Source organism: Mizuhopecten yessoensis, unplaced genomic scaffold (assembly GCF_002113885.1).
Source record: "Mizuhopecten yessoensis strain PY_sf001 unplaced genomic scaffold, ASM211388v2 scaffold11053, whole genome shotgun sequence".
NCBI lineage: Eukaryota > Metazoa > Mollusca > Bivalvia > Pectinida > Pectinidae > Mizuhopecten > Mizuhopecten yessoensis.
Genome location: NW_018408855.1, coordinates 875,505 through 891,179, shown reverse-complemented (window position 1 = coordinate 891,179; position 15,675 = coordinate 875,505). Strand labels below are relative to the sequence as shown.

General features: G+C 37.0%; 1 protein-coding gene across 1 annotated transcript; it reads left to right on the top strand.

Moving 5' to 3' along the window:
- Positions 1-415: 415 nt before the first annotated feature.
- LOC110465087 (ATP-dependent RNA helicase DDX42-like) lies at positions 416-11,849 on the top strand (the record flags this gene model as incomplete). Its single annotated transcript, XM_021520666.1, has 7 exons — positions 416-496; positions 704-805; positions 1,190-1,291; positions 3,798-3,922; positions 4,913-5,020; positions 6,490-6,594; positions 8,502-11,849. Coding segments are annotated over 7 exons (791 nt in total), but the record flags the coding sequence as incomplete, so codon positions are not given.
- Between the last annotated feature and the right edge of the window lie 3,826 nt (positions 11,850-15,675).

The following is a 15,675-nucleotide window of genomic DNA, read 5'->3' as shown; positions in this document are numbered from 1 at the left end:
CACGATCTTGACTCACCACTTGTACACAATCTTGACTCACCACCATTACACGATCTTGATTCACCACCAGCACACAATCTTGACTCACCACCAGAACGCGATCTTGACATCAAAAACATCCTTAAGTACAAAAATGTAGTTTGAAAGTGTTGCCAAGTTTTACCCATTGCACTCTTTAAGTGTCTTTTTTTTGTAATAAGAAATCAAGGATGGTCACTATTTAAATTAAATAAAAAACAAATAAAAAACAAATGAGTATATACATATTTATGTGTTAATGTTGGGGCACATACATTCTGCATTAATTGTGTTACACGAAAGTACCGGTAGTAAAAACTTCTGTTAATATGTAAAAATTCTATGCTGTTTATTTTCTTTTTCAACTTTATATTTACAATTGTAATTTATGTTTTAGTTGGTAGTGTCCTTATATTTGTTACCCGGAAATCCAATTCAGAAGAACTAGCTGCCAATCTACGGACACGAGACTTTCAATGTACGTAACTTCATTTTACACTGTATATTTTGACTCTCCCAAACCATTTAATCAGTGGAGAAATTTTATAAAAGTACCGCTCGGCATAGTTTTGCATTTTGCATGAGATTTAAACATGTATATTGATAAAACAGTTGAAAAAATCTAAAAAAAATAATCAAACAGTGTATGGTTGTATAATGTGTTTTGTTATTTGATGTTTAATAGTGGGCCTCCTACATGGTGATATGGGACAGTCGGAGAGAAATGAAATCATCATGTCATTTAAACGCAAGGAGATGCCGATCCTTGTGGCCACAGATGTAGCAGGTCAGTAACCAAAATATAGACTGTCCAATTAGTTTTACGGTACTCCTACCAGGTAACTCTAACACTAAACAGACTCACTGTTAGTGGAATACTGTCTAATACTTGTAATCCTGAATTACTAATATTTATTTATTTAACCATCATAATGACTCGTAAAGATCTCAGATTTCATGTTTTTACTTAACTAAGCAAACAATTTTGTATCATAATTCATATGCCGGTTTATTTCAACTTTCTTTTACGGTAATAAATGAGAGAAAAAAATAACGAAAAAACTTTGTTTTAAGACAAAGTGATTCTTTAGATTGTTGTCCAAATTTATTGATATCTAAAAATATTTTGTTACCGATAAGTGATTGTTAATATTTCTGCTTTTTCTTACAGCACGAGGTTTAGACATTCCAGCTATCAGAACTGTGGTGAACTTTGACGTGGCCCGTGACATAGACACACATACACACAGAATAGGGCGAACAGGCCGAGCAGGTAATAGTCTCAAAACATACATACACACAGAATAGGGCGAACAGGCCGAGCAGGGAATAATCTCAAAACATACATACCCACAGAATAGGGCGAACAGGCCGAACAGGTAATAATCTCAAAACATAGATACACACAGAATAGACGGAACAGGCTGATCATGAGCAGGGTATTACAAATACACACAGCTGAGGGCGAACAGGCCGAGCAGGGAATAATCTCAAAACATACATAAAACAGAATAGGGCGAACAGGCCGGGCAGGTAATAATCTCAAAACATACACACACGCAGAAAAGGGCGAACAGGCCGAGCAGGGAATAATCTCAAAACATACATACACAAAGAATAGGGCGAACAGGCCGAACAGGTAATAATCTCAAAACATATACACACACAGAAGAGGGCAAACAGGCCGAGCAGGTAATAATCACAAAACATACATACACCCAGAATAGGGCGAACAGGCCGCGCAGGTAATAATCTCAAAACATCCCAACACACAGAATAGGGCGAACAGGCCAAACAGTTAATAATCTCAAAACATACATCCACACAGAATAGGGCCAACAGGCCAAGCAGGTAATAATCTCAAAACATAGATACACATAGAATAGACGGAACAGGCTGATCATGAGCAGGTTATCATAAATACACACAGATTAGGGCGAACAGGCCGAGCAGGAAATAATCTCAAAACATACATAAAACAGAATAGGGCGAACAGGCCGGGCAGGTAATAATCTCAAAACATCCCAACACACAGAATAGGGCGAACAGGCCAAACAGTTAATAATCTCAAAACATAGATACACACAGACTAGACGGAACAGGCTGATCATGAGCAGGTTATTACAAATACACACAGCTGAGGGCGAACAGGCCGAGCAGGGAATAATCTCAAAACATACATAAAACAGAATAGGGCGAACAGGCCAAACAGGTAATAATCTCAAAACATACATCCACACAGAATAGGGCGAACAGCCCGAGCAGGTAATAAGCTCAAAACATACATACACACAGAACAGGGCGAACAGGCCGAGCAGGAAATAATCTCAAAACATACATACCCACAGAATAGGGCGAACAGGCCAAACAGGTAATAATCTCAAAACATACATCCACACAGAATAGGGCGAACAGGCCAAACAGGTAATAATCTCAAAACCTACATATAACAGAATAGGGCGAACAGGCCAAACAGTTAATAATCTCAAAACATACATACCCACAGAATAGGGCGAACAGGCCAAACAGTTAATAATCTCAAAACATACATAAAACAGAATAGGGCGACCAGGCCGAGCAGGTAATAATCACAAAACATACATACACCCAGAATAGGGCGAACAGGCCGAGCAGGCAATAATCTCAAAACATACATATAACAGAATAGGGCGAACAGGCCAAACAGGTAATAATCTCAAAACATAGATACACACAGAATAGACGGAACAGGCTGATCATGAGCAGGTTATTACAAATACACACAGCTGAGGGCGAACAGGCCGAGCAGGTAATAATCTCAAAACATACATACACACAGAAAAGGGCGAACAGGCCGAGCAGGTAATAATCTCAAAACATCCATATAACAGAATAGGGCGAACAGGCCGAGCAGGGAATAATCTCAAAACATACATATAACAGAATAGGGCGAACAGGCCGAACAGGTAATAATCTCAAAACATAGATACACATAGAATAGACGGAACAGGCTGATCATGAGCAGGTTATCACAAATACACACAGATTAGGGCGAACAGGCCGAGCAGGTAACCGTTTTAGACACATAAATATAAAGATAGACTAAATAAGTAACATGAGTAATAATTTGTTGCCAGAGCAGTAAAAGAAATTCTGAAGAAAAGAGATTTCATAAATATTACTCTTACTGAACACAGGGACGTGTTTCCAGCTGTAAACACTCACCCTTTGCTTTCCATGATGAATTAGAACAGTTTACTATACATATCATTTCCACTGTGATGGATGATAGTTGGGTATTAAATTTATCGCTGAACAGTGAATTTTCTCTGAGTAACAGTTTCATCGTACAGTACATGATCCTACACTAGAAGATTAAGTTCTTCTGAACACACTACATTCGAAAAAAAAATTAAAAATTTGTATAAGGTCATGTATACTTGCCAACACTTGCCAACTTACCTCTGTTAGGAGAGAGACTCCTGATTTTGGACATTTAGGTTCAGTATTTCAAACCAGTGAATTTGCTAAACTATTCCAATATTCTAAGATCTAATGATCTGAAAGAACAACTCAAAATATGTCATTTTAATTATTTTTTGTCTCATTGAATACAGTTGGAAGCACGGTCCCACTACAAACAGAACACAATACATCTCCAACACACACGCAGGCATACACACATAGAGAGATATTAGCCAGGTGGCATAGGACTAGTAGTTAGCGCCTGATAAGGCAGCTCCTGTGAAGTTGGCAACGTTGGACTTTTGATGTATTACTTTGTATTTGATCTTGACTAGGTGAGAAGGGCTATGCCTACACCCTAATCACAGAGAAGGACCAGGATTTTGCTGGGCCTCTGGTGAGGAACATGGAGGTAGCTAATCAGTTTGTGCCTAAAGCATTGATGGACCTGGCACAACAGGTATGTACTGTGGGCACACCTAGACCGACTGTTTTGTCGACAAAAAGTGAATAAGTATAATCAGCTGAAATGATAGAATATCTCTATACTGAATAGATCTACTATAGACTGATGAAAAAAAATGAATCTCTATACCTAATAGATCTACTATAGACTGATGAAAAAAATTGAATCTCTATACCTAATAGATCTACTATAGAATGCTGAAATAAATTGAATCTCTATACCTAATAGATCTACTATAGACTGATGAAAAAAATTGCATCTCTATCCCTAATAGATCTACTATAGACTGATGAAAAAAATAAATCTCTATACTTAATAGATCTACTATAGACTGATGAAAAAAATTGAATCTCTATACCTAATAGATCTACTATAGACTGATGAAAAAAATTGAATCTCTATACCTAATAGATCTACTATAGAATGCTGAAATAAATTGAATCTCTATACCTAATAGATCTACTATAGAATGATGAAATAAATTGAATCTCTATACCTAATAGATCTACTATAGAATGGTGAAATAAATTGAATCTCTATACCTAATAGATCTACTATAGACTGATGAAAAAAATGAATCTCTATACTTAATAGATCTACTATAGACTGATGAAAAAAATTGAATCTCTATACCTAATAGATCTACTATAGAATGATGAAATAAATTGAATCTCTATACCTAATAGATCTACTATAGACTGATGAAATAAAATGAATCTCTATACTTAATAGATCTACTATAGAATGATGAAAAAAATTGAATCTCTATACCTAATAGATCTACTATAGACTGATGAAAAAAAATGAAAAGATACATTGCATTGTAGATTTAATGTTGATTATTATCCTACTGTCGATTCAGTCTTAATGTACAGAATAATGTATTATTTTTTAATTTTGACACTGTAAACCTTTAATAGATTAAATAGTATGTACATTTATATATAAAAGATAACTATTTTCATGTTGATTTATAATTTGTAGAATCCCTGGTTCAGTAAAAGTAGATTCAAGCAAGGAAAGGGCAAGAGACTAAACATGGGAGGAAAAGGACTAGGTTTCAAAGAGAGGCCAGGATTAGGGGCAGATTCGGTAAGTTTCTACTGTCCAAAGAGAGGCCAGGTTTAGGGGCAGATTCGGTAAGTTTCCACTGTCCAAAGAGAGGCCAGGATTAGGGGCAGAGTCAGTAAGTTTCTACTGTCCAAAGAGAGGCTAGGATTAGGGTCAGATATTGTAAGTTTCTACTGTTCAAAGAGAGGCCAGGATTAGGGTCAGATTCAGTAAGTTTCTACTGTCCAAAGAGGGGCAAGAATTAGTGGCAGATTCGGTAAGTTTCTACTGTCCAAACAGAGGCCAGGATTAGGGGCAGATTCGGTAAGTTTCTACTGTCCAAAGAGAGGCCAGGATTAGGGTCAGATTCAGTAAGTTTCTACTGTCCAAAGAGGGGCAAGAATTAGTGGCAGATTCGGTAAGTTTCTACTGTCCAAACAGAGGCCAGGATTAGGGGCAGATTCGGTAAGTTTCTACTGTCCAAAGAGAGGCCAGGATTAGGGGCAGATTCGGTAAGTTTCTACTGTCAAAAGAGAGGCCAGGATTAGGGTCAAAGACGGTAAGTTTCTGCTGTCAAAAGAGAGGCCAGGATTAGGGGCAGATTCGGTAAGTTTCTACTGTCCAAAGAGAGGCCAGGATTAGGGGCAGAATCGGTAAGTTTCTACTGTCAAAAGAGAGGCCAGGATTAGGGTCAAAGACGGTAAGTTTCTGCTGTCAAAAGAGAGGCCAGGATTAGGGGCAGATTCGGTAAGTTTCTACTGTCAATAGAGAGGCCAGGATTAGGGGCAGATTCGGTAAGTTTCTACTGCCCAAAGAGAGGCCAGGATTAGGGTCAAAGACGGTAAGTTTCTACTGTCAAAAGAGAGGCCAGGATTAGGGTCAGATTCAGTAAGTTTCTACTGTCCAAAGAGAGGCCAGAATTAGGGGCAGAGTTTTTTAGTTTCAACTATCCAAAGAGAGGCCTGGATTAGGGCCAGAATTGGTCAGTTCCTATTGTCCAAAGAGAGGCCTGGATAAGGGGCAAAGTTGGCAAGTTTCTTGCGTCCAAAGTGAGACCTGAATTAGGCTCAATCTCAGTAAGTTTCAAAGACCTTCGGTTGGTATTGTGGAATGAAATAAGCTTTTTCTTACCACAATGAGAGGAAAGTGTTACTAAATCAGTAAAAATCAATACAATTTTAAGGCCAAAAAGAGAGCCTGGGATTAGGTGAAATATGCTGAAAGACCACAAAGATAAAAGTCCGAGACAATGGAACGGTGTCACAGCCTTAATCACTTAAACTGGAGCTAATGTAAATATTGATAAGGTCATGATGGGAGTGAAATGGAGGACTTATGAATAATTATAGTCATCGTTACTGTGTCACCTGCAGAGGCCCTGACTTCATCCATTGTCACACTTCATCTCGTTTTGATTTTGAAGCGAACTAAACTTAACATCAGTCTTTTTTTTTATCTAAATAGAAATTATGTGATAGGCACATTGTTATCTCCCTTGTTCCTTTTAACAGAGTACCAGGACCCAGGACTCCACCAGTCTGGCTAGTTTCCGAGGTGTGGGATCGTCTGCTGGACCTCAAAGTGACCGTATGTCTGCCATGAAACAGGCTTTCTCTGTAAGTGACAGCAGTTTAAACAAACGTTGATATAAGATCAACATTGACCCATCCCAATGGTTTCTATTAGATAGATTATACTGTACACTTTGATGTTTACTTCGGGGATTAAGGGAAGAAGTGCATCACTCAGGGCTAGACTACTGTTATATTTTATGAGTCATAAAATTATTAGGATTCACACTGATTGGTATTACTGTTTTCCATTGTGATGGGATAAATACAATTTTAATGGACTCCACCATTAAATTATTGAAGATGTTATAATGGCCAAAGAAATGATATTTTATAATAAAACATCTGCATAAAGTATTGATTTGTTATCAAAGCTTCTTGGAATCATTTTTCATATGCAATGAGTAGGCTCAGTTCAATTAACTGTACTTTATATCCCATACCATTTTAAATTGTAGGCCCAGTTCAGATCTGTTGCTACTATAACTATATCTTGTACCTAAGTGTATAAATTGTAGGCCCAGTTCAGATCTGTTGGTACTATAACTATATCTTGTACCTAAGTGTATAAATTGTTGGCCCAGTTCAGATCTGTTGGTACTATAACTATATCTTGTACCTAAGTGTATAAATTGTTGGCCCAGTTCAGATCTGTTGGTACTATAACTATATCTTGTACCTAAGTGTATAAATTGTTGGCCCAGTTCAGATCTGTTGGTACTATAACTATATCTTGTACCTAAGTGTATAAATTGTTGGCCCAGTTCAGATCTGTTGGTACTATAACTATATCTTGTACCTAAGTGTATAAATTGTTGGCCCAGTTCAGATCTGTTGGTACTATAACTATATCTTGTACCTAAGTGTATAAATTGTTGGCCCAGTTCAGATCTGTTGGTACTATAACTATATCTTGTACCTAAGTGTATAAATTGTTGGCCCAGTTCAGATCTGTTGGTACTATAACTATATCTTGTACCTAAGTGTATAAATTGTTGGCCCAGTTCAGATCTGTTGGTACTATAACTATATCTTGTACCTAAGTGTATAAATTGTTGGCCCAGTTCAGATCTGTTGGTACTATAACTATATCTTGTACCTAAGTGTATAAATTGTTGGCCCAGTTCAGATCTGTTGGTACTATAACTATATCTTGTACCTAAGTGTATAAATTGTTGGCCCAGTTCAGATCTGTTGGTACTATAACTATATCTTGTACCTAAGTGTATAAATTGTTGGCCCAGTTCAGATCTGTTGGTACTATAACTATATCTTGTACCTAAGTGTATAAATTGTTGGCCCAGTTCAGATCTGTTGGTACTATAACTATATCTTGTACCTAAGTGTATAAATTGTTGGCCCAGTTCAGATCTGTTGGTACTATAACTATATCTTGTACCTAAGTGTATAAATTGTTGGCCCAGTTCAGATCTGTTGGTACTATAACTATATCTTGTACCTAAGTGTATAAATTGTTGGCCCAGTTCAGATCTGTTGGTACTATAACTATATCTTGTACCTAAGTGTATAAATTGTTGGCCCAGTTCAGATCTGTTGGTACTATAACTATATCTTGTACCTAAGTGTATAAATTGTTGGCCCAGTTCAGATCTGTTGGTACTATAACTATATCTTGTACCTAAGTGTATAAATTGTAGGCCCAGTTCAGATTTGTTGGTACTATAACTATTCCGTCTTTGCGTATTGCAGAGTTATCTTCTCTTGGGAGCAGGTATTGATTGTTACGTCACTTGTGTGTGAGAGTAACGTCATCAATTTTTGAGAAAACGACGTAAATTTCTCACACAGATCAATGACGTAACAATCAATACCTGCTTCCAAGAGAAGATAACTCTGCAATACACATAGACGGAATATCTTGTACCTAAGTGTATAAATTGTGGGCCCAGTTCAGATCCACCTGATATGTATTTTTACCTATTGACTTGTAGGCTCAGTTTAAGTCCAACTTTGTGGCAGCTGCTGAAACTATTGAACCACAGAAGACTGGTCATATCCTTGAACCAATTAATGCGACTCGCAATCCTCCTCCTGCTTCACCCCCGGAGTCTTCAGGGGAATCCAACAACAAACGCAAAAAACGGTCACGTTGGGACTGATACTCAAAAGAACGGTCATGCTGGGATGGATGAACTAAGGACTGGAGATGACAATCAATGTGCTGCGTGATAATGTCACAAAGTTCATTATCTGACAGGTGGGATCTGGTATGCATGAGGTTCATGGGCTTGCCTAGCCATCAATTAAAAAATGTCTGACAATCGGCAAGGTCAGTTCCTTCTCTGCAAGATGTTGTGGCAGCATATCGTGGTCTCCGGCTATCGGACCCTCCAGTGTGAGTTATTGTTAGCAGAGGTTGGTAAGAGTGACCTTAGCTGTGAAATGAGGAGAAGAAATTTGGATCTGTACTGTAGAGTGTTTCGTGCATTATTACACATTACATGATAATGAAAACACAAAAATCTAAGTATTTAATGTCACAGTCACATTGTGTCAGAGGCAGATTTGATTGAATTGTGTTGAAGAAAGCCATAATCTCCAGAACTGGAATCCCGTACTGTGTCTTACAAAAGGAACATTGCTCCTGAGATTCTGTACATGGAAGAGATGGGAGTTTATGTACCATTTGATCTCACTTCATTCTAGACTTTACAATAGAAGCTGTAGTGTGCTGTCGATATTAATGGATTAACTGAAATATACAATATAGTGCTTCAAGTATTGTGTAGAAATCTCAAGGTCTGAGAAACTGAGAATATATCTGAAAAGGTATGATAGAAAGTTACTTCAGACTATTGAATATTCATTGTAGTAGAATTGAATCACAACTCAGAATCGTGAAAATATGGCATGGATACAGATAGTTTATTCAATATATATTTCCTCAAAAATTAAAATGAAAACAAGATTGTATTTTATTTTTTTATCCGAAATTCCTTTGATGAATCCAGGTGCCATTCAACTGAGATATAGTTCATGTTGTTAAGTTACAGTAGAATTGAGTAAAAAGCTTGTGTTGACACACATCATCTTGGGCATTAAAGTTAAAGGGAGACACGTCAAGGTGTGTAAACACTTCCAATTCATTGTCATAGCTTACTATTAGATAGTTTGTATATATGTTTAAATCTTTATGGCAACTCACATCAGATTTGGCGTCTTATCTAAAGAGAGATATGTCAAAATGTCTGTGGTGATCACTCAAAGTCTGTTACTACTGTATAGCGCATCATTAATTAAATTTAAATCACTGCCTCCGCTAGGGATCGAACCCGGGACCTCTGGCTTACTAGTCTTACGCTCAACCAATCGAACTAAAGAGAAGTTCTAGCCGAGCGATATATTGTGGCTAGTATTTACCAGGGTTACACACTCCCATTCAAGGAAAGAACTCGTCCTCAAGTTTTCCAAGGGTAACAGCGATGCTTGTGGACCAAGGCCGAGTATTGTCTCCCGGATCCCTACGTGGGCGCAAATGTAACGGAGCGCATGATTTATTAAATTTAAATCACTGCCTCCGCTAGGGATCAAACCCTGGACCTCTGGCTTACAAGTCTTAGGCTCAACCAATCGAGCTAAAGAGAAGTTCTCTCTAGCCAAGCGATATATTGCGGCTAGTATTTACCAGGGTTACACTACCGCCAAGATGTCATTACTGCAGTGAACTAGAATGTTTATGTGTTCAAATATGATTGTGGCAGTGCCCAAACATACTATATAGTCCTCTATTTGACTGCCATTTTATTCAGTGTTAGATGATAGCAGGTAAGTGTGAGCTCTGTAGTCTGCGTTGAAAAGAAATCTTAACGATGTGTGCAATATAAGTTGCATCAGACTTAATATTTTTTCTCATAAATACATGTATAAAAATGTATATTGTGTGTAGATTTCACTTATCTATACTTGCTCAGTAAAGATTGATAGCCCATATTATGAACATTTTCAGACCAATAGTACTTGAGTTTTTGTCTACCTGTGAGAAATCTGAAATGATTTTGATCATGTCTTCCCTGGTAATAGCATTCAGACAGTATGAGCGTAGTGATTGTTAACCCTTTCACCACTGTAGACCATGATGGACTCATCCAGATCAATGCATGGTAGAGCTACTAAAGTCACATAGGGGTGAAAGGGTTAAGGAGAGAACAACGCCAGGGTACGTCACTGTGGGTTACCAATAACTATATGTTTTACTGTATGTGTAAAACAGTCAATGTCGCACATTTCTCCAGGAGTCGATGATTTAACAGATTTGTCTATCTGTAGAAGGCCATCCTCTGTCCGTTTTTTGTTTTGGTAGTTTAACTTTGAGGTTGGATTAGTATCTGTTGCTGTTATCAGAGTATTGAAGCAGAGCAGTGATGATGATTTGGTTTGTTTGGTTTGTTAGAGTTTTACATCCTATTAACCTGTCATGTAAGGATGTACCAGGTGGTGGTGGTGGATGAAAACCGCAGTACCAAGAGAAAAACCACCGACCAGTGGCTCGTTGGTCCTGGCTGGGGTTGTGTATTGTATAGAGTGGGGGTGAGGATGTGTTTAATGTCTCGTTGGTCCTGGCTAGGGTTGTGTATTGTATAGAGTGGTGGTGAGGATGTTTTATGTCTCGTTAGTCCTACCCAGGGTTGTGTTGTATTCCCGTCTAATCTGTTGTAAGAAAGAATGTCCCATTGTTTGTTGACGTGTAGGATATGTTAGTTCTGTTATAGCATTGAAACAGCATTTATTAGAGAAAGAAATATTGTGCATGATTGTTTTCATTTGTATTTTTGCTATTATTTTGTATTTTGCCAAATCAGCAAAGGTTAGAACCTCTACAGACAAGTGAGGTTTTGTAGAGTAGAGTTCACCATATCTCTCATTGATTAATTTATATATCCTCAGTAATTATAACAGAGATAATTAAAAACAATTTGTTTCCAAAACCTGTTATTGTTCAGATTCTGAACTACATTTCACTGACACCTATTTCAGGCACCAAACCTTTTTTGGTTCAAGTTTAATGAGCAATGATACTTATTTCATCACTTGTTTATAAGGAATGAAGGGTAAATCTTCCATAGAATTTAAGAGCAGTGACAACGGACACATTCTAATGTAATATAAATGTGTGTGAAATAGTGACAACGGACCTATTCTAATTGAATGTAAATGTGTGTGAAATGCACAACACTTCATTACCACATACATTAGAATGGAAAATATGCACTTGATTTCGTGAAATGACTGAAATAATGATATAGTGTTATATATGTAGTCCTCTTGTCTTCAAAGGATAACAAGACAGGCTCGATTGTTTGGAAAATATGTTTATTCTCGTAGGAAAAAGCTATAATGGTCGAAACAGATACAATGAATACATTTGATAACACATTGACTGGCACTTACATACATCGACATGAATACAAAGACGCGAGTATATGAGACAGTGAGTTACAAATGTACAATGACAATGTGAACATTACAGACAGACTTACCAGGCTGATCTGGAGGGATGTTGACTCATACGAGTCCTGGAGAGGAATGGCTGGAGAGAGTTGGGTGGGGACGTGACCGGAACTCTTGTTTGTCCGCGCATTCTGTTCATACTAACTGCTCACCTCATTAAACCAATCACATGCACACAAATACATACTGACATGTACTTACTAATGTAAGAATGAGAATGTTAGGCACGTGATAGATGATGTGTTCCTGCATTGAATCTGGTACACATGGAGTACAAGGTTACATGGGTTACTTATATGGATCTTAATGCTGTTTCTCATTGTACATTGTAGTACTATACAACACATACTAGTGTAAACTGTTGTTGTAGTACTATACAACATGTACTAGTGTAAACTGTTGTAGTACTATACAACATGTATAAGTGTAAACTGTTGTTGTAGTACTATACAACACGTACTAGTGTAAACTGTTGTTGTAGTACTATACAATGCGTACTAGTGTAAACTGTTGCAGTACTATACAACACGGACTAGTGTAAACTGTTGTTGTAGTACTATACAATGCCTACTAGTGTAAACTGTTTTTGTAGTACTATACAACACGTACTAGTGTAAACTGTTGTATGGTTAGGATTGTATTGTAGACAATGAACTGTGATCTGGTCAGGATATCTCATGATCTGGGCAAACTATCTTGTGATTTAGAAAAGATGTCTATGGTCCAGACATGGTATCTTTTTGTCTGGATGAAAGGATAAAATATGTGTTTAGTCTGTAATACATATTCTTATCTGAACAAGAGGTTTCATTGTCTGGGTAAAGTATTTTTATGGTCTGGCTTAGATAAATGTATGTCTTTTAGATACAATATACTTTGGTTAAGACATATTATGTTAATTTATTTGTGGCGTTATATCACTATCACAGTAATTTAATCAAAGTCATGTTTAAAGGAGACTTACAATTTATATTATAACTTTTACCTGCACCATGTGAGTTATAAACAGTTAAATCATGATACTGTGTGATAGATTTGATAGAGTAATACATGGTCCTACTGGACACAAACTTAGGGACAGATTCCCTGTGAATGCTTGACAACAGTGCGGTTAACAAACAGCTTAACATAAAAACATCTGATTTATTTTCATGGCATCGATAAGAAATATTTTTGTCATGAATTTTTGTAAGGCTGCTGTATTATGAAGATCGCCTGTTAACTTGGTCTCAAATTATAATCACAATGGCATTGTAAACTGTTTTTCAATACACCAACTACTCAAACTTGTGTGTACAGAGGAACACTGGACACTTTGGTTTGTGTGTATAGTGGAACCTTGTTAGTCTGGACACTTTGGTTTGTGTGTATAGTGGAACCTTGTTAGTCTGAACACTTTGGCTTGTGTGTATAGTGGAACCTTGTTAGTCTGGACACTTTGGTTTGTGTGTATAGTGAAACCTTGTTAGTCTGGACACTTTGGTTTGTGTGTATAGTGGAACCTTGTTAGTCTGGACATATAGGTTTGTGTATATAGTGGAACCTTGTTAGTCTGGACACTTTGGTTTGTGTGTACAGTAGGACCTAGTTAGTAAGTCTGGACATTTCTGTAATATGAACATATTATTTTTTCTTATACCTTGGTAGTTAAGTAGACATTTATAATCAGTCGAAGTTTGGGTTTTGTTCATCATCTTCAAGATAATTATAATGAAGGTTACAAACTTTCTGTCTTCAAATCTCCAGCTGAACTAACATTGGATAAAGTAATTAGTAATTCATTGTTTGTCCTACGTTATAAATACTTATAAATATTCATTATTGTACTGTTAATCTGTAATTTTATCTAAGGAATTTCCAGAAAAAAAGGTCTCCTTGAATTCTCTGAAATTCCCTCAAATATAGACTGATGGGAGAATTTCCTGAAAAGGTTTGGGGAATGCCTGTAAATTAGGTATAGTTGTATTCCCTGAAATTAGGTGTACCAGTTAAGGAATTCCCAAAGATAAGGTCTGGGGAACTCCCTTAATTAGGTCTAAAGGAATTCCCTAAGATAAGGTCTGGGGAACTCCCTTAATTAGGTCTAAAGGAATTTCCTAACATAAGGTCTGGGGAACTCCCTTAATTAGGTCTAAAGGAATTCCCAAGGATAAGGTCTGGGGAACTCTCTTAACTAGGTCTAAAGGAATTCCCTAAGATAAGGTCTGGGGAACTCCCTTAATTAGGTCTAAAGGAATTCCCAAAGATAAGGTCTGGGGAACTCTCTTAATTAGGTCTAAAGGAATTCCCTAAGATAAGGTCTTGGGAACTCTTAATTAGGTCTAAAGGAATTCAATTAAATCAGGTCTAAAAGATTTCCATGTTATTATTTCTGAGGGTTTTCTCAGAAATTAGGTCCACGAGAATTCCCAAAGATTAGGTCAGGAGGAATTCCATAATCATGGAGGAAAACAGTATTGTTAAAAGTATTCAAAATGTTGATAACACTGTTCTCTATATTTAGATAAGGATGATAAATGAATGTTTAATTTGTATTTATCAAACCAAGTTGAAAAAGAAATATTGAGGATATTAAAATAACCACAACCATTGCGAGACATTGGAAATAATTATATTAATAAAATGTATAAAAACCTAAATTGTTGCGATTTTCCTTTTTTTAGGCCATCAAAATTATGACAGGACATCTATGGTATTGGGATAGTCTGTTTGTTTGCCCTATTATGCATCCATCAGCACTTTATGTTTTTGTAAGATAACCTGCTTAAATAGCATTTTAATTTGTTGAAATTAGTAGGCATGTACAATATATAAAGACCTAGACTAAATTAAAACAAAATCTGTTCACAAGTTACATGTATTAGTATCCTGCACTGATGATTTATCAATAATTTTCAAACAATTACTTAAATCAAACATGAACAGATTTTGTACCAACTCGTTAAACATTTATACTATACAAAGATAGGTGTTATGATTATGTGTAAAGGTAGGCAATACCCATGAAACTACTTACCAGTAGTTTTATTATGGTTTTAAATATAGGCCAAGGGAGGCTATCCCTTTACAATGAAATGTGTGTATTCAAATCTTCATGCTAAGCAATTATGTGGTAAAGGGTCCCAACTGTTTCTATGTTCTGACCCAGAGGCTAAGTCCCCAAGGGTGGGGGCAGACCCCAAGGCTTATTCTGGTACCATAATTGTGTTTATCTGTTCATGCCCAAAATAGGATATCTGATTAAGGGTTTGGACCATTTCAATGTTATGACCTAGCGATTAAGCTACTTGGGGAGAAGCAAATACTGGTAGCTATTCTTCTCTTCAAACTTTCCAATTTAATACTGGTATATAATTATAGGGTGGGGATCTGATTATGATCCAGGGACTAAGTTTCCATGGGCAGGACAGATCCCGACGCCAATCTTGGTAGCATATTCTGTATTCGAACTTCCATACACAGCAATTGTGGTGTGGGGATCTTAACCGTTTCCAAAGTGTGACTTTGAAAATAAGTAGGGGTGTGGCCAGACCCTTTAGTCAATTCCATTATCACGATTTTGTTAGTTTCTGTATGCTCAGCAATTGTATATGTAGTTACAGGGTTGGGATTTAAACCTTTTTCATGTTGTGAACAAAGAATCAAGGCCCTAGGGGT